This window comes from Schistocerca serialis, chromosome 7 (genome assembly GCF_023864345.2).
Source record: "Schistocerca serialis cubense isolate TAMUIC-IGC-003099 chromosome 7, iqSchSeri2.2, whole genome shotgun sequence".
NCBI classification, from domain to species: Eukaryota; Metazoa; Arthropoda; class Insecta; order Orthoptera; family Acrididae; genus Schistocerca; species Schistocerca serialis.
The window spans coordinates 544,952,672-544,972,904 of NC_064644.1; the positions used below are offsets into that span (position 1 = coordinate 544,952,672).

Sequence of the window (20,233 nt, forward strand, 5' to 3'; positions counted from 1 at the left end):
AAAATAGTAAACAGTTGTGAAAATACAGTTGACCTCTTAGCAACAAATACTCCTGAGCTGATAACGAGCATCAAAACAGGTACAGGGTTAGTGAACACAGGGTTGCTTTAGCAAGACTGAATACTGTAACCCCCATACAAATTCACTTGTCACCTTTCTGAGAGACAATCTCCACTCCTTCCAAATGAACAAGGAAAGTGTAGACCAGAAGTGGCTTGAATTCAGAGAAATAGTATCTACAGCACGTGAGAGATTTATACCAAATAAATTAACAAACAACAGAGCTGATCCCCCTTGGTAACAAAATGGGTCAGAACACTGTTGCAGAAACAATGAAAAAAAGCATGCCAAATTTAAATGAATAAAAAACCTCCAAGATTGGCAATCTTTCACAAAAGCTTGAAATGTAGTGCCGACATCAATGTAAGATGCTTATAATAGTTTCCATAATGAAACTTTATCCCAAAACCTTAGCCCGAGTTACACAATGTGGAAATAACTCATTCTCAAACAGCAACACGGACCCATTCTCAGAATACATGTCTATTGGCTAGAATGAACTGCAATGAACTGCAGTCTAATCAACCATTCACTCATCTGTTTGCCTTATGAGAGCAAATAATCACATGGGCAGCTGGCCGCACAGCCTTATATTGTGTGTGTACAATGGTGTTTACTATTTCAGCATGAGAGAGAGAGAGAGAGAGAGAGAGAGAGAGAGAGAGAGAGAGAGAGAGAGAGAGAGAGAGAGAACTGACCTTATCGTGTGACAATTTCCATTAAAATCCACAGAAAATGGTGAGTTTGCTACACTGTACTCAAAAAATAATGTGCAAGATCTGTCACAAAAGAAATACTAATGATGATAGAAATTTGTGAAGTTAAAAGATTGTATGTAACAGTGGTGATTGCTGTCAAAATAGGAGCAATATGAGTTTACACATAACTGTCTTCATCCCTGCTGTAGTTCAAAACATTTCTACATTTTGTTCAAATATGTAGCCACGATCTGATCAAAGGGGTTAACACCTTTGAAAGACTCACATTCTTCATTTATTCTTAAAATTTAGATAAAGAATGATAAAAAATGTTATCCTAAAATGATCTCAGAGATTTCACCAAGCAGAGATATAATCTTGTTACTTAGGAGTGCTGTATTTTGGCAAATTTAAATTATTCTTGTTTCAGTCCAGATTTGAGCTGAGAAATGGACTGCCAATTTTTGGGGCACCATGCTTATTACCGACAGTGCTTTAGGAATAAACAGAACTCCGCTCAACAGAGAAGCTAGAACAATTTTTGGTGGTGAAAAGGCAAAGGATCCGGAATTATTCAACCTTACTCTTTCCCAAATTTCCTCATTTAAGTAACAGAGAAGCTAGAACAATTTTTGGTGGTGAAAAAGCAAAGGATCCGGAATTATTCAACCTTACTCTTTCCCAAATTTCCTCATTTAAGTATGAACCTCTTACTATTTTCAATACAAGGACGATAACTTTCAGCGTTAAAGAATGTCCCAGCAGATAAATCCATGAGCCTATATGAGGAGAATTTGGATTATTATTTATCATACAGCTTTTAGAGCCGAGTGTGTTCAGAGAGGTGTGGCTCGCCTACAATGCAGCTCTTTTGTTTCAAGGAGAGGGGCTGCATCTTTAAGGGAATTGCAATCTTTCAGGAAAGGAAGGTATCCAGAAGGAATTGACTGTGAGCTATAGCAAGGGACCAACTCTGGCTTTTGCCTAAATTGAGAATGGCAAACCACTGAAAACCATTTTCTAGGTTGCTGGTGGGTGGATTCAAACCATCTCACCTCCAGAATCCAGGGATTGCTAGCTCAGCAGCCAAACAAACAAATCTACTCCAAGTCAGTTGAGAATTTGAAAAACCTGGTTATTGTACATTGTTTTAATATAAAATGCATGACAACAAAAGATTAAATTCTGACATTGCATGTTTTTTCTTTAATTACACATGTTTGACCATTTGATAATGCACAAATGCATGCATATTTCAAGATTTAATTGTGCATGGATTTGTTGGCTTCACTTATTAGAATATTAAAAAAGTGTAAGTAGATTCTGGATGAAAGGGGGAGGCAGAGTGCAATCAGCTCAGATCAACCCACTGGAAAAATTGTTTTAGAAATGAACCCAGTATAGAATGTGCTGTCATACTGTAATGATTCCATTCTCCACAACCCCCTCCCCTCGTTCTGTGAAAGAAAGATCATTTTCTGCATTAAAGAATGTCCTGGGAGACAAATGTATTAGTTTAAATTGAGTATTGCCTGAGTGACCAGTCTTGGCAATATTTTGCCATTTGGGCTACTGATGATAAAATATTTCGAGCAATATTTTTGTTAATCAACATGATTTCTCGGTGACACAAACAAATTGAAGTGCATTTTTAAGCACTGATTTTAATTTAATATCATTTTTAATGATATTTACCACTCCACAGCCTTGTGAAATACTGATGTATTGCAACCACAAAGTTTTATCAGCGTCCAAACAACGAATCCACTGTTAACATTAAACTGCTATAGATAGGTAATTAGGCAATTATGGTAGTATGTACATATTTTTAACTTCCCATAATACTAGCAGATCAATCAAAATTGATGTTCCTCTTCTTTCTTGTTACAGACCTATCCATAACTAGAAACTATCACAACAGCACACAGCACAAAACAATAAATGGTAGCATTTATATTAAACTCATATGCAACAAAAAATTAGATTTATCAACAAAACAACAGCCGAGGTCAAGCAAGGCCAACAATTGGTTTTGACTAAAATAGGGATGGGCAATAGCCGATTGTAGTATGGATGTATAGATAGTTTAAATATTTTGCTGGCCTTGCTAACTACTGATAGGGCATATCCCTTTTTTGTTATATGACTGGAAATGAAAATATCTTTCAATTTCACTACACAACAACTTAGTGTGTAATTTCATTTGGTGATGGGGAGGGGGGAGGGGCCGCATTCCCTGCACGCCGCCCCTCCCCCCTCTTTGGCCATGGTCTCATATTGCTGAGGTTGCATTGGAGCTTTGCCACTTTCGTCACACACAAATAACGTTTACAGTATATTGTTTACTCACTGCCACTGAGTTGATCATTTCTAAGAAAATTCAAGCAGCATGAGGGCAAAGTCCAAGTTTACACACTATATGCTACAACAAAAGTGTTCCTTAGTAAAGAGAGCAGTAGTTCTTTTGCAAGACCATAGCACAGTAACCAAAATTTACAGTAAGTCTTGATTCATCAGGCCAGCCTGTATATAAAGTGTGCCAACCACAAATAACATTGTTTTGTGCTGTTTCATTGTTGTTTTGCAATTGTGAGCCCATATCTATTCATTCGCCTTTGCTTCAGCTAACACAGTCATACGTTGTATTACAGAGCAGCAGTAATATAAAATAAACAGTGAGCTAGGTAAGAAAAAATTTACAATCCGTGCAAGAAAATGATTCAGATTCTGAGCTAGCGGCACTATCCCACAATGAGGCAGTTGTATATGAGATCAGATGCAACTGCACAGTGAATTAACTCATATAATGTAAATTTATTTTATTGTTGTTTAGTTAAACTAAGTGTAAACTGTGATTCTGCTCATACATGTTTACCTTGGTAACAAAAAATCAGTTATTCCTTACACGAGTACAAAGTGTGGCACGTGTCTGCTCGTGTTATAAAAAACAGTACTCAATGGTTAATGGGCCTGGGAGAGGAGAGGTGGGTATTTGCAGGAAATGGAACTATTACAGTATACTTTGTCAACTCTGTTTATTGGTCTTAACTGATACCTTAAGCAGACATTTGGGGAGAGGAGAAGGGCAAAAAATGTTCAACACACAAATGAAGAATTTCTAAATGTTACAAATATGCAAGTACCTTGTAAATGTGTCTTGCTCAGCAATCATGTTCAATAGCTCTTGGGTATTTGGATCCAAACTACCAAAATCACCTTTGGGTACAGACATTTTGTGAGGCTCCAGTCGTGGAAACAATATTCGGGCACCAAACTCTGGTACATCGATCCCTACAAAATGTCGAGCACAGTCTTAAGAAAAGCTATCAGAGGACAAAATAATTTCTAGATAATACCAGCATAAAAAGTTACAGAACTGATGATTATTTTCAAATTGTGAATAAATTTCCACAAATTTGCATCATACAAAATAAAAAAATTAAGGGGAAAAACCAACACTAATTTCTAATACAGAAAAGAGAAAAAGTTTTACTTACTATCCTGGAAACTTGTGCAGCTTTAATATTATAATTCCTTTTCTTACAACTCATACTGTATACCCCTTGGAGCTAGGGATCTTCGTTATCTTGCTCACAAGCAACTGCAGCATCTGATGTGGTAATTTCACCTAATACGATCTACAGATCTGTCAGAATAACATAGTCATTTTCCTGATGGTGCTCTACATTTTTTCTTTCTGGAAATACAGTTCTTGGTTCACTTGTCTGCTACATATAATATATTTCTGTTCAAGATCCCAGTATCTTCCTGACACTCTTTCATTCCACAAGTTGTATCTCCTAAGTAACCAATTTGTTCAAGACGCAAACTTTGGCCCGAGTGAGGCCTTGTATGCAACCATATATTGTAAAGTCTTAATGTTTTACTGACTGAAAGGTTCTTATTGTAAATACTCACTGTTTGTATGCTAAATTATTCCTGTTCCCTCCTATAACTTCAATTTCTTTCACAACAAATTTTCTCTATTCTCCAACATATTCAAATCTGTGTACATTTTGATTTTTTCCTTCTGATGTCATCCACCTAGAAGCATGTCTCCTCAATGAAAGTTTTTAATCCTGTTGTAGTTGCCTGTCTCAGAAGCTGTGTGGTTTGATTAATTGCCTCTTATCACCACTCTCTGGTCATTTTATCAAGGAAACTGTTGAAGAATAGGTAAGAGTGCCAAAACTCTGTTTTCCTTTGGCATTTACCTTGAAAGCCATTTCAGTTTAAAGTTAACTTTATTCTGTCTAATCCTATCCCTTAAAATTTTTTTGTCTTTCTTCTGAATCATAGGCTTTCTTGAAGTCCAGGCATTTGAGCATGAAGTACTTTATACTCTGTTTTTGATATGCAATTATGAGATTCTGATATAAGATCTCTAACTACAGATTTTCTTGGCAAATTTCACTGCTGAATTATTCCCAGGAAATCAATCAAGTAACATGATCCTTTCAGAGCAATGTTTTGGAAATTTCCTTACTCATCTTAGAGCTACAATTTGAAAAATACAAACATGGTGAAAATTCTCTGTTACAAACACATTTTTTGGCTGATTTCCCAAGGAGACTTCACCACATTCAAAAACTGTTGCACACGTGACGTGCCATTACTGAAACCTCACTGGGATTAATACATTTGTGGATTTTATAATAGTCAACAAGAAAAAAGAAAACAAGACTCTAAAGACTGCTGAGCTTTTGGTTAATGTCCTTAGAGCCAATTTCCACCCTCCCTCCAATTCCTCACACATACACACACATGAAACCACACAGGTGCACTCATTCACATGCGTAGAATTGACGTGACAATGTACTTAAAAAATGTCAAATGTTCTATTGGTATCACTGTTCCAGTCAAACTGGTACTGGGTATATTTGTTTATTTTTGTGTTTTACCGCACACATGCTTGTGTATAAAATATCGGTGACCTTTCACAAATAAATGTAATTATGTTGTGAGAGCTAAGTATATGCTATGGAATAATCTTCACTTCTCAGAATTGTAGAAGATGAACTGCCCATGCAAATACAATGAACACAACAGAGTGATACATAGACAGTAGAGTGATACATAAGCACCAACTGATGTACACACGACAACAATAGTCTTGTGTTACCTTGATATGTCATGCAGGTGTGTTGCTATTGTGACAGTTGCTGCATTGATTGGAAGGTAGCCCATGATGATGTTTGTAAACACACACAAGTTACCATGAGCACTACCTACATGTAAAACACCACAATAGAATGTATTGCAACATTTCAGCTGAAAGTACAAACCAGTAGGGACATGTCAAAAATGACTGTGACACAAAGGGGAGTCACAACCAATCACAAGAGTTTCCATCATCACATTGTCCTCAGATGGCTTGTCAACCACAGAAGTTGCTTGATGTGTGCACCAAAGTTAGTCATGTTGTGCACACATGGAATCAGTTCGAACTGGCGGATAGTATTGAGGACTTGCACCACACAGGCCATTCACATTCGACAGTTGCCTAAGGTGATCAATATCTATGACTTTTGGGTCAAAGGATTTATGGATTCATCACCCTAGAACTGCATTTTGCATTTGAAGATGCCACAGGACATCGTGTATTGCATCAAACCAAACATGGTGAACACCGCATTGTACACAACACCATGCACTCTGTTACAGATGGGGAAGAAATCATGCAGAATGGGTGCCCCAGAATTGAAGCTGGTTGTTGTTTATGGAAAAAAACTCTGATCTTTTAGTACCCTGATAATAGCAAACAACTTGTTTGGAAACACTGTCCCACATGTGCAGCAAGGTGATGGTGGTGGAGTGATGTTCTGTGTTGATATTACATCAGACCACATACAATTCTTGTGGTTGCTGAGAGCAATCCCAGTGCTCTACCTTACAGAAACAAGATTCTGCAACCAACAGTGCAACTATATCAGTTACATTTCAGTGACAATTTCATCCAGATGATGACAACTCATGTGCTCACCATTCTGTTATCGTGAACAAGTTCCTCCAGTGTCCTAGAATCACCAGAAGGGAGTGGCCTGGCTATTCTCCGGACATGAACCCAATCAAACAGGTGTGGGATTGATTGAAGAACTGCATTTGGGCATTTTCAATGACCACATACTCTGCTCCACTTATGCAGAATCTCCACTGAAGGATGACACATTTTGGGGCAGGGCTGGATTGATGATCTCATCAATAGTATGCCATGTCAAATTCAAGCCTGCAATAATGCGAGGCAATGATCCATCATGTATTGACATTGCCACAGGAAACAGACTTTTTAATTTATTTATTTTCTTACTTGATGCTCTAGTATTCTTTTCCATTAGAATTCTTTTGAGTGTACTGTCATGTCATCATATACAACAAAATAATAAAGCCACACATTTTGGCTGTAATGTCAATAGTCACTACCAAGCAATCACTTGGCTAATTGCACACTGGAGGCAGATACTTCTACAAATATATCTCTGCTGGTACCACAAGTCCACTAACGTCTTTGTACTCGTGTGTGTGTGTGTGTGTGTGTGTTTTTGAGAGAGAGAGAGAGAGAGAGAGAGAGAGAGAGAGAGAGAGAGAGAGTGGGCGGGTGGGGACAGAAACCAAGTTAATATGATACTTTATAGTTGAAAGTTATCATCTCAAATAAGCTTTTTATTCAGTCTTACTTCATTGTCTACATGCAGATAGCAACCTTGAAACTTCAGGCCATCATCAAAACACTGTTCACACACAATGAATGGTTCCAAAGCCATGCAACAATGCCGAATTATCTCCTAAAGGTCAAATGTAAGTGTGATAGATGCACAGATGTAAGTATGAAAAATGCACAAAGAAGCTCACACATCAGCCAATTAACCTTTTATTGTTAAATAGGGACATACATTGCACTGAAAAGTAATGCCTCCAAATTTTTTGTGTGAAGACACCTAAAGTTTTTAAAATAAAACTGAAGTTATTAATGTCCTACATCTTTATTCTTCATGTCTACACATATATTTCTCACCACAGTCATTCTGGTGCTGAACACATTTCTGCCAAGAAGAGACAAGTTTGTCGATACTGTCATTTAAAATATTTGACTTTGTTGATGGAGCCATATCCTCACCTCTCCTTGCACTACTTCATCACTTCAAAGTGATGTTCTCGAACAAGTTCTTTAAGTTTCTGAAACACATGAAAATGTGATTGGGCCAAGTCAGGACTGTATGGAGGATGATCAACAAAAGTTAACCCAAGGCGTCAGATTTTTGCAAATGTCGCAGCATTGTCATGCGGAAGGAGAGGGTGCTCCATGTGTGGAGAAACTCTTCAAATCCAAAACTCCCTCATGCACTGACATAGTTGTATTACACACTGCCATGCTACAATTCGGATCCCTCTAGTGGCAGAGGACTGTTACAATTTAAACATGAAGAATAAAGAGTAAACATATTAATAATGTTTGTTTTGTTGCATAATAATGTTTGTGTGTTGTATCACAGCTTCTTTCTTTAGTATTGATATTGAAAGCAAACTTCAAGAACCAATAAAGATCAAGGAACGTGCTGGCATTTCAGGTGACAGTTTACATCCTATGGAACAGATTTTTCTTTTTTTTTTCTTTTCTTCTAACGAGAGCACTATTTTCTTAATCTATACCACTGCTTGGGTAAGTTTATCAAGAACTAAGCTCAGTTTTAGAGCAGAGATTCTAAGCAGATTTCCTTTGGATTTAAAGACATAGCACCAACCATGTTTATTTGTGTGCTTCCGTTTTGTTGATATTTATAGTGTGCAAACTTTGCTACTGCCAGTGGAATTGTTTTCACAGTATCACATGAAGTTACACTGTCAAAGACTTCAGTTTTACTCACAAATGCCATATTTTTATGGATAGCATGTTCCTTGTCATGAGATGGTCTTTGGCTATCAAATGGGAATTCTGTACTTGTAATCTCCTCTGTGCTGGTACTGTTAACTGTTCCATACGCAATACAAAACCATTTGCTTTCAACTGCAAAATGAGGATCAATGGTGTGTGTTCCCATCACCCTCCACACATGCACCATCTCTCCCAAAGATGATGTTACCGGTGTGTGCAAACGTGTTTATGGTTTCTCAGTTGGGGATGGGCAGTAGACAGCTGTGCAGTTATCCATTCAGCGCTCAGTCTGTTTTAGCATCCCATACCATGTAAACTTCCATCATATGCGAGTGCAGTATCATGTTTTAAGTACATGAAGCTGCAAGTGACCAATTTCAGTGTGAGTTTTTCCATAATTGGCGAAACATCCAAAAGGCGCCAAGCATTTCACAGACAAGCAAGGGATTCTATTTTCAAAGTGTACTCATTCTTCAAATGTGATGCAGATTCAGGTGAGCCTGTTGGTGACATTGCCAACGTGCTGGACTGTAATGTAGTTGCTGTCTGCGCAATTTCTGCCAAGTTGACAATGCAGCATTCTATGTGAGCTGCATAGCCAAAGACCATTGTGCTATCACCGACTGTAGTGAGAGATGGATATGAGGACTGTTCACTTACACACACTGTGACTAATTCTCCAAGCCAAACATATCTGATGACTTGTGGCCCAACATTTTGTTTCTATTCTTGTTTTTACTTACTGTTCTCTACTTCTGTGACAGAAGACGAGGATGTAAGTGGGGAAGACTAGTTTTAATGTAAATTAGATTACATTTGTATTCAATGCCACTAATTTTTCAACAAACTTTGGTCGGCTAGCAACATTCTTTTTACCTATATTTCTGTAACAGCTATTGCTGCTGCATTTTAATGTTTATAGCTCTGGATTCAGCAGTTATCTAAAACTGACTTAAGCCACAGGCATACTGAAAAAAAATAATTATTTCAAAACATCAAAGATATTCTTATGTATAAGAAAGTGAAATCTGTTGCAATGTCAGCTCAGCATGCATTCAGATTAGAGAAACTTACACAACACAGGTTCAGTGTCAGCATGTGGCCGTGTTCCTGCAGCAGGTGCTGGTCCCAGTCTCTTGTCTGCTACTGCAGGCCACAATGAAAGAAGGAAGCTTCCCTGAACCATTACCCTAATAACACAGTTTATTTCACAACAGAGTCACAGTATACACATGCAATGGAAAAAAGTGCTCTAATCACTACTAAGCCACTAATTAAACATTTTAGCAGGAAATGTCTGCCTAAAACAAAAGAAACAAAATTAAAAAAATTGCATCTAACGTTATTTGGGGGTTACTAAAAATTATTAAAACAGTTGAAAAACATGACATTTACTTTCGCTCTTTTTTCTATTTGAACTTTTACGAGAATATCAGCGAGAAAGACTGACAGTTCAAGGAATCAACATGAGTATGTGGAGTTGAGAGAGAATCTGCAAGACTCTGGGATTTTGGATTATTCTTATTTTTCTAGTAATGGATTCGATACTGATTTCTTTTATGAAGGTTAGAAATAAAGTGTCTTACATCATTATCATTTATTAGCACTCCTTACTTTACTGTGAAGTATGTAACTACAGTGGTGACCCCGCATTTCAGAGATTAAGAGATTAAGTCATCCATGTTACATAACATATTATGCCACCATGAATGATAGACCAACAGATTCCTCTCTTCATGCAGGAAGATCAGCAGTAATATGACTGCAATTCCCCAGTTTTGTCATCATTTTTTTGATAAATAAACATTTCAGTTACAACAAAATCAGTATGAATGCTGACTTTCTGGACAACTCTTCCTACAGAATGGTTCATTTACATGGTATACATTTTTCAGCAATACCATGTGTACAATGATAAAGACAAATTGAACCTTATCTTCACCAATATGGCTCAGGAGCTGGTTAGAGAGGCGCAAGACTTGGTATTGCAGCCAACTGCCAGGCAACCATATCAAAGCTTTAAAGACTTAGTAATAAAGAATAAAGTACCTGTTGGTACTGAGTGAACACTGTAAGCAATGCATCCTACGTTGGGAGGGGGCGGGGGGGGGGGGGGGGGGGGCATCGGAAGTTGAAGCCCATCAGAACTATTATGACCCGTGCATAATTTGGCGAGTCAGAACCTTTCTTCAGAAGAAGCATTATGTACGATATGGTTCAACCACCTTCCATCTATAATGAACATCGTTTTGCACCATATGACAGTTGTACCATTATTGCATTTAGTGGAGAAAGCCAATACGATTTTCCATTTTTTCCCTACGGCATTCATTCAGAGTAAAAGAATTACAAAAAGTTTAGATCTGGATGCTCTGTTTTCTGGTGATGTTATAGGAAGGAATATCCCAGAAGCTCATATTGACGCCATTCATACCAGAACAGATCAGGTCAGGAATAGAATAAACTTTGGGTGATTTAAGATTCCACAGTGCCGTTTCAATATTTTAGAAGAGGATATCTCTGTCAACCACTGTAAAAATGGTGTTCAATGCACAACAACAACATGCACATTCGCAAGTGTAAAGTGCTTCAGTAAAGCATATGTCTGCTAAATACATAATGGACAGCATTGAATATTTAATTGACAGTGGGTCACACATTGGCATTGTGCCCCCTCAGTGCACTTGTCCTACACATTGTCAGCAGGTGTGCACAGTAAAAGCTGCAAACGATACAATCATTCCTAACTTTGGTGTAGCTTGTTGGCTAGTAAACCTCGACACACAAATAGACGGCGAATGAATTATTACAAATGCCATAATCTCTCAACTCATCTTGGTTTTTTTTATTTATTTTTTTAATCATTTGAGGGTGTGGTGAAGTGTGCAATAATCAGCTAATTATGATCTCTGCAACAATGGTGATCCAAATATAACCACCACTGCTGGCGAGGACAATGATCCATATCAACAAGTTCTGCAGAGCTTTCCATACTTAACAAAGCCAACTAAGTCCAATGGAAGCATGGTACTGAACAAAGCCCTACATGCAGGCAGTATCTGGACAGCCTGTCTCCACCTGCACCCTCTGCTTAGCACTGGAACATTATGCTGCAGACGAGCAGCATTTTGACAAGTGGTTGGATGTAGGTATTAAACACAAATTTAATAGTCCCTGGGCATCTCCACTTCATCTGGTGCATAATAAAGATGGTACCTTTCGAGCTTGCAGTAATTTTAGGGCTCTAAATGGTAGGACTGTGCCAAATAATTAACCATCCGCAATGTTCAAAACTTTCCAAGCGCTTTATACAACGCTCCAATTTTCAGTGCAACTGATTGTGACAAGGCTTATACAGAAACTTTAATGGCCCATTTGACATTCCTAAGATAGCTGTTATTACCCCCTTCAGTTTATTTGAATTCCTATTTGTGCTTTCAGATTGCGCAATGCTGCTCAAAGGTTTGAATTTTTGTTTTACATATACAGATGACTTCATTGCTCTGAGCACTATGTGACTTAACTTCTGAGGTCATCAGTCGCCTAGAACTTAGAACTAATTAAACCTAACTAACCTAAGGACATCACACACATCCATGCCTGAGGCAGGATTCGAACCTGTGACCGTAGTGGTCACGCGGTTCCAGACTGAAGCGCCTAGAACCGCACGGCCACACCGACAGGCGATGACTTCATGATTTTTTCATGTGATGAGCGAGAGCATGAAGAGCATTTACAGTTGCTATTTCAATGTCTCCAGCAGTATGGCTTCATCGTAAATGCAAAATAAGTGCAGACTAAGGAAGCTGTCTTAAATTTTTAGGAAATGAAGTGGTGCACAGGGTACCAATCCACTCTCAGAAAGTGGTTGGTCAACCAATCTTGAATATGCCCCAGCGAAAAACTATTAAAGACTTAAGACATTTTGTAGGCATGATAAACTTTTGCCAAAGATATTTGCAAAATGCTGCAGAAATCAAAGCCTCTTTCATTGCTGTTCTTAAAGGAAAACCGGCAAACACTTGGTGCCATGGACACAAACAATAACAGAAGCCTTCAACAGACTTAAGGACACATCAGCAATGGTTATCTTGCTCTTTCATCCACATCACTATGTACAGTTAGCTTAAGCAGTAGACAGTAGCCAGGCAGCAACTGGCGCAGCACAACAACAATGGGTATTGGTAATTTTGTGGTCATTTGCACTTTTCTCATAAACTTACACAGGCTCAAACCCTTTTGTCGGCAATAGACAGAGAATTACTGGCTGTTGCTGCAGGCAGCAGACTCAGAATATCACAATAACTCTAAGATTAACAAAATGATAAGCAGTTTATCATGAAGATGACGATTCACAAGAATCAAATTATTTACGCAGTAGTTTCTTTAAAATTGTTTGAGGATAATTGCAGAATGGCCAGCTTGCATGTTTGCTTACAAGCAAGCTGCCAGCAGCCGCACTGCTCTCTGGCCACCAATATTACTGGATGTGAAGCAGCACTGCAGCATTCAATAGCTCCTGAGTTATCCAAGTATTTCTACTAGTTCTTTTCTTTTTACCTATTTGATCTTCTACTGTCTTCCCCATTTCATTATCTCCAAGCAACCCCTTTGACTTCTACTGCATTACTTTCCCATGTTTCGGACATGTGTTGCCTAATGCTATTGTTGAATTAATAATGTGGACCATATAAATGCCCCTTGGGTAGGACATTTACAAATAGGCATTTAGAACGAAAGTACTTTTTAAAGTTTTTACTGCTAGAATGTATAATTTACCAATTAAAATAGGGGAATGGGAAGATAATCTTGATATTAAAAGTTAGTAATTTTTTTCTTTTCTTTTTTTTATTATTATTTTTTTTATTTTACCAGCATTCCAACTTGCTGTATCAAGGAAGAGCACATATTGCTGATGCTGCTTATCATTTATACTGTCCTTTTTATTTTTGCCTGTTCTACTCTTCATTCTCTCTCTCTCTCTCTCTCTCTCTCTCTCTCTCACACACACACACACACACACACACACACACACACACACACACACACACACACACACACACGTTCTTTGAACAGCTGTGTAATGATAAGCCGGTATAAAAAACATTGTAACATTGTCCTTAGGTCATCACTTTGTAAGGTAACACACTATGACCCGTGTCAAATGTCTGAATATTATTGAAGAATAATTACTGGATAATGCATATTCTTAATTGTTAAACTGTTTTCTGTGTGAAAAAAATGGTTTATTGTCAGATGTAGCAGTGTTTAAGACAGTTTTCTATTCTGCTCCTTTCTTTATTTACTTTCATATGACTGCACTGCTGTGAAGATAAAATGAGAACACTAACATAAAAAAAAGATTTAACAACAAAGAATCAATGCACAAGCCACTGGAATCATTCAATTCCAATACTAGTTGATTCCTATGGAATCTGCAATTCTTGGAATTGTGAAATTGGAATCGGTACATAACACATCCCCCAAAAAAATTATTATGGATAAACTATTTTTTTACTTTAACTCCAGTTATTCTATATACGTATTAGTGCTATTGCTACTATTGCAAACAGGTAGTAGATGAAATTTTGAGTAAATGGCTGATAATTTCTAGCAATTCATGCAATTCTGTAAGTTATTTATAAGGAGCGTTCAAAAAGAAATGAGCCGGAGGCATAATTACCTGTATGTTAGAAGTACTGACTCTGGCTGTTGAGATACTTGCCCCACTGTGACAGAAGATGGTGAATAGCTATCTCATAAAATTCCCGGGACTGTGATGTTAACCAGTTCCACATGTACAGCTGGATGTCGTCGTCCAAGGTGAATCGTTTGCCCCTCACAGCCTTCTTAAGTGGACCAAAAATGGTGTAGTCACAGGGAGAGAGGTCTAGACTGTAAGGAGGGTGGCAACGAACCTCCCATTTGAATTTCTGCAGGAGTGTCATGACTGTGTGAGGCTTTGGATTGTCGTGGAGCAAAATGACCACATGGGTGAGATTGCCTGGTCGTTTTGATTTGATTTCTTGGCGAAGGCTGGTCAAGGTTTGCAAATAATGCTGGGCATTCACTGTTATCCTGTGCTGCATGAAGTGAATCAGAAGGGGGCCATCTTGGTCAAATAAGAATGTCAACATAACATTTCCTGCACTTGTGTGGATGGCCTTGGCGATTTTGGTGGTGGTGACCCTGGATGCTTCCACTGAAGACTTTGCCGTTTTGATTCTGGTTTGAAGTGATGACACCATGACATCTGCAGCCACCACTCGTGCCAGGAATGCATTCCCTTCCCAAGCATAGGTCTGCAGATGAGCAAGACAGTGGGCCATTCAACATGCTTCATGGTGTGGTTGAAGACTATGGGGCACACGTTGGGCACACACTTTGTGCATATGCAGTCATTCCTTCATCATGGTGTGAACACTTCCGACGCTCAATCCAACCACGGCAGCTATGGCTTTCACTGTCACTAGGCAGTCCTGGGTAATGAGTGCATCCACCAGCTGGACAATGTCATCAGCAATACCGTGAGGTGCTCCAGACCATGCATCATCGGCTAACGACACCTGTTCTTCCCTAAAGTGCTTGTGCCACACCTTGACCATTGCAAGGGATATGCAGTGTTCGCTGCACACTTGTGACATTCGCTGATGAATGCTCGTTGCTCCAAGTCCTTCCGCTGTCAGAAAACGAACAACACCTGTTTGCTCTTCTCCTGACACCTCCATTCCCTGTTTGCAATGTGACTGGTGGCGTTGGACGATTGATGCATGCTGCTGCTGCTGCTGCTGCTGCTAGCTCTGTATAGTCATATGACATGCACATGTGCCCTCTAGCGACGGGCTGTGAACTCTCACACTCTGGTCGAAACCACACCTTGTTACACACGCCACGATATTACCCTCCTGTCACTGGTTTGCACATTCCAGACTCCGGCTTGTTTCTTTTTGAATGACCCTTATTATTAATTGGAATTGGCAACACTGGTCTGACTGACTGTCAGTCATTCAAGTCTAGGTGGTTGAGTGAACAGCAACATAACCTTGTCTCTGTGTTATTTACAGTGTTATAGACAATAGACTATTGAACAGTTGCAAGATGGTTAAAAAAAGGACCTTTTCAATTTAAAATGGAACTTTTCAAGTTAAAATGGAAAGGGGTACCTTGTAAATATTGTTTTAAAGAATGCAAACAGTCACCTTCCAACAAAATGAAAAAGCATATCAAAAAGGCTTGCAAATGCCCTCAGAATTTGTAAAAAGTGCTTGAGTTATGTACGGTGATTGGGAACAAATTTTTCCTTTTTTTCCTCTTTTTTTCTTTTTGCTGTAGTGTAGTATAAATAAAAACACTACCTACAAGCTAGCTACCTAATATAAACTACACTTTATTTCAAAAATTGCTGTTAAACTAGAGTGTCCTTTTTTTTTAATCATGTGCTACCCCAAGAAATGACCTCATTAAAGATGCAGAAAGTTATGTTTATGGCCCAATTTATTTCCCCTAAAAACTTTCCCATAACAATTAAATAGCTTTTTCAAATTGCTTGCCCAGTCACTAAAGAAGCAGTGTTGCAAAACACGTTTCCAATACAAAATCAACTTAATTTTTTTTAAGCGCCACCATGTCATCCTCAGCCAACAAGCGTCAATGGACGCGGGTATGGAGGGTCATGTGATCTGCACACTGCTCTCCCAGCTGTTGCCAGTTTTGTGACTGGAGTGGCTTCCCCATTAAGTAACTCCTCAATTGGCCTCACAAGGGTGGAGTGCGTGCTCTTGCCAACAGCGCTCAGCAGACCAGACAGTAACCCATCCATGTGCTAGGCAAGTCCGACAGCACTAAACTTTGATGATCTGATGGGAACCAGTCTTACTACTGCACTAAGACCGTTGGCCTGAACAACCTCTGGTTCTCTCAATTTATGCAGGTCCCATCTCCATGACTTGGTAACTTGAAATCAGTAATAATTTTAGTGACCCAAGACTTTCAAAAAGTGTACAATTTTCACTTAAAGTTTTTCTCAGAGTACACCATCCTTTTTTCAGTATCTTTATACTAGTTCTGCTGTGACAATACCATTGTGTTACGAAGTGTAATATACAGTGGTTACCTCAATGCAGTGTTAGAACAGTGGGAATTAAACCAGTTTGTGGATCAGTGTTTGTCCCACAACCTGATGGCACAAGCTAATGCTTCGTACATTGGGCTACCTTTCCAGTCATCATGAAGGTCAGTGACTGGTACAGCAAATGAAATTTTTGGATGGTATTAAGCTCATAATTACCTGCTTATTAAAATTTTTTCGGTTTTTGAGAGAAATCACAAAAAATTAATAATAGAATATGTTAAAATACAAATATAAGAAATAAGGGAAATTGAATAAGCTGAGGAACAGGAAATCTTATTGCACTATGATCAACACCTCGTTTCTGCAAGAATCCAGGTTCCACAAATTTGCACACTTCCCTTACCTGTCACAGTCGAAGAACTGCAAAGCTGCCCAACCAAGTTCAATTTTTTGCAGTCTTGGTTCTTGTGATGCATCCTTTGCATCTGGGTTTTCAGGGGGCAAAACAGTCTGGCCATACACAACCAAGACTATACGAGATTCAAGAGGCAGCATGCAAATACTTATTCCTTCGAAATTTAGCCTGTTCAAACATTATGGTATCTATGAATACAATCAAGTGTTACATTGGCAAATACACAACTTAACCAAACAGAAAGGGAAGACAAGGATAACTGAAAGGTCGATAGAAGAAAGTGTTAACCATCAATTTAATAAGGATTAGACTGATCCTTTATCTGCTGTGTTTTCAAATGCACCAGAGGCTGGTAACATTTAGTTCCATATGTAATGCTAGAAAGCAGTGTCTGTTGCATAATATTACTGTCGTATCGTATTTATGTTCTTTTCCTGAATTTTGATGAACATATTACATGCAATACCTCACAGCACTATTGTGGAGCAGCACATTCTTCTGTAGACCTTTCAATTTCTACAATCTTTTAACACATTCTTAATTATCAACTGGCAAAAATAAATTAATAGTCCCACCTGTAGGATACAAACACATGCTGCACTTATGAATAAATTCAAATATAAAACAAGCAATCTTGATAGCACTTTTTTTAAGGTGTGTTATTCACAGTTTCCTTCAGAACCTGCTTATCTACTACATATTTTACCTGTAACTGATATATTAACTTTTTTGTTTTCCACCTCTTAAACATCTGATTTCAATTATTTAGAGTGTTGAATTAAAACCTGTTTGGCTACTTGTTTGTAACATTGATGGAGTATAATTATAGATACATGAATAAATCACCATGCCTTTGGTCCATATCATGAATATATCAAAATGAATATATTCAAGTAAGTGGTAGATGATTCTAAATGGCTAGAAATGATTCCTCTAGAAGGTCCACGAAGACATTACCATTGCAAGGTGGTATACAAAATGTCCATGAGAGAATTGCAGATTTATCGGTAGGTGATACATTAAAATGTATTGTTTCATAATCATGTGTCTTTTGGAATATACGATGTGGCGTGCCATAATTTCATTTCCTGAGCCACCACTTCATTTTGAAGTAGCACTTGCACCCAATTACCTCCAAGATTTGATTAATATATTCCAATCTCTGTCTTCCCCTGCAAATTTTATTCTCTACAGACTCATTCAGTACCATGAAAGTTACTCCCTCATGTCTTACTACATTCCATGTCTTCCCCGTCATTCTTCTAGTCTTCACATATTCCTTCCCTGGCGAGACAGCGCATACCCTCATAACAACTTACTTTTTCAGTCCACTTTCAGTATCCTTGTCCTTTGAACGCTTTGACCCTCTTTTCCAGTTATCTCACAGTCCATTCCTGTAAGAGCCTAGGGATTTGAGGTCAAGCTGGATTTCTGGTATAGTATCTATGGAGATTCATTTGATGTCACACTGATGATTGTATAATAGATCTCCTTGGACTTCATTGCATGGGAGAGTGAGTATGTGTAACAGAGGTCAGCATTTGAAGCAAGGAGCGGATGAGAATTTATGGAGCCTGTTGTGATGTTCCAGGAACGGAATGTTGAGGTTAGTAGGGCATAAGAGTTTTTAAGGTGGCGCTGTGCATGTTGGCATAGATAATGGAAGACAAGGGAGAAAAATTGTCAGGAGGGAAAAAGAGCACATAGGGGGGAGGTGGGGAGGGGATGGCAAGAGCAAACACTGGGAGCGAGGAGAACAGCTCCAGAGGGAGGAAGGATGAAAAGCCTGTGAGGGGGGAGGGGGAGGGGGGGAGGTGGAAGTAGACTGAAGGACTGGTGTGGAAGAAGACTCTGGAGGGAGAGAAGTGACTGCATGTGTCATGGGTGAGGGGGAGGGGGGGCGGGGTCAGTGCACATGTAGAAAAGTGAGTGGGCCTGCCAAGGTTGTTTCGACCATGCAACTGAAGTTTCACTGAGAAGCCCTTATACATCCACCGTACAGTCCCTATGTTTCCCTGTGCGATTTCTGTATTTTTGGAGCCTTGAAGAAAGACATTTGTGGCCATCAATTTGCTTCAAACGAAGAGATGCATGCCTGGGTACAATCAGTTCTGTAAGCAACAGCAAACATTTTTCCAAAAAACACTGGCCATCCTGTCTCTTAGTGTGATACATTGTTAACAATTAAGGTGATTAATTTTGAAATAATGAACATTTTACTTACTTTTTCCATCTATCTCATTTTCATTTGATTGCCCCTTATATTTTTCCTTCTAAAGGTAAGTGGTAGAAAACAATTCCATCCCAGTTTTCATAGTTTTCTCATGCAAACTTTCCTTTACACTTCTACAGATGAGACTACTCAAGTGACGTATTACCGATGGCACATTCTTGAATCTACCTTTGACTAGGCCAAAATTTACACTGCCCATGAAGTGATATGAAGCAGATTCCTCAAGGCTACGTGATGGAGAGTTCACACTGCAAATGCTGTAAAATAATCTTGCCAACAGGGAGTAAGTAGTTGTTGAGTAGCTTTGAAATGATGTCTTGTCTTGACCCAATAAATTAGTTTTTAGTAGAAAATAGTGCTATCAGTAATGAAGGCCATCATGATTGTGTGCATAACAATAACAAGTAGAGGATGACAAGGAGAATTTCATCATTTGTACAGTGATTTGAGAAGATGAAGATAAATTTTGGAATTAGTTCAGAATGAGCAGAGACATATTTGATTATAAAGCATTGACTCTTTCAAGCAGATTACAGAAGCAGAAATAATTCTGAAAGGCTATTACCACTGCAGAGAAATGTATAGTCACCATCAGGTATGAACACTTCATCAAGTTTACAAAATAATTTTTCCTATCATTCATCAGCATTTTGCAACTTGTGACATATTTATCATATGCTTGTGGGTTTGAAGTGACATTTTCAGCCTGAGGATTTTTAGGTCTGTGAGAATACAGGAAGGAATGTGCGCTGAATGAGACTGAAGATTGTTGCTACTCACCCAATAGAATCTGTTGCATTTTAATTCTAGCTTTCAATTGAGCTTCAGGTGATAATTTCTGCATGATGGGCAGCAAACTTGGTACAAAGTGATAACTGTCATCTCA

General features: G+C 38.6%; 1 protein-coding gene across 3 annotated transcripts in view; it reads right to left on the reverse strand.

Moving 5' to 3' along the window:
- The window catches only part of LOC126412349 (phosphatidylinositol 4-phosphate 3-kinase C2 domain-containing subunit alpha), a 250,635-nt gene that overhangs the window by 144,023 nt on the left and 86,379 nt on the right, over positions 1-20,233 (reverse strand). For all 3 annotated transcript variants that reach the window (XM_050081901.1, XM_050081902.1, XM_050081900.1), the window contains 3 exons: positions 17,103-17,282; positions 9,703-9,818; positions 3,902-4,049 (listed from right to left, as the gene is read on the reverse strand). In XM_050081901.1, coding sequence (XP_049937858.1) covers positions 3,902-4,049; positions 9,703-9,818; positions 17,103-17,282 — 444 coding nt within the window. The remainder of the gene's footprint in view (positions 1-3,901; positions 4,050-9,702; positions 9,819-17,102; positions 17,283-20,233) is intronic.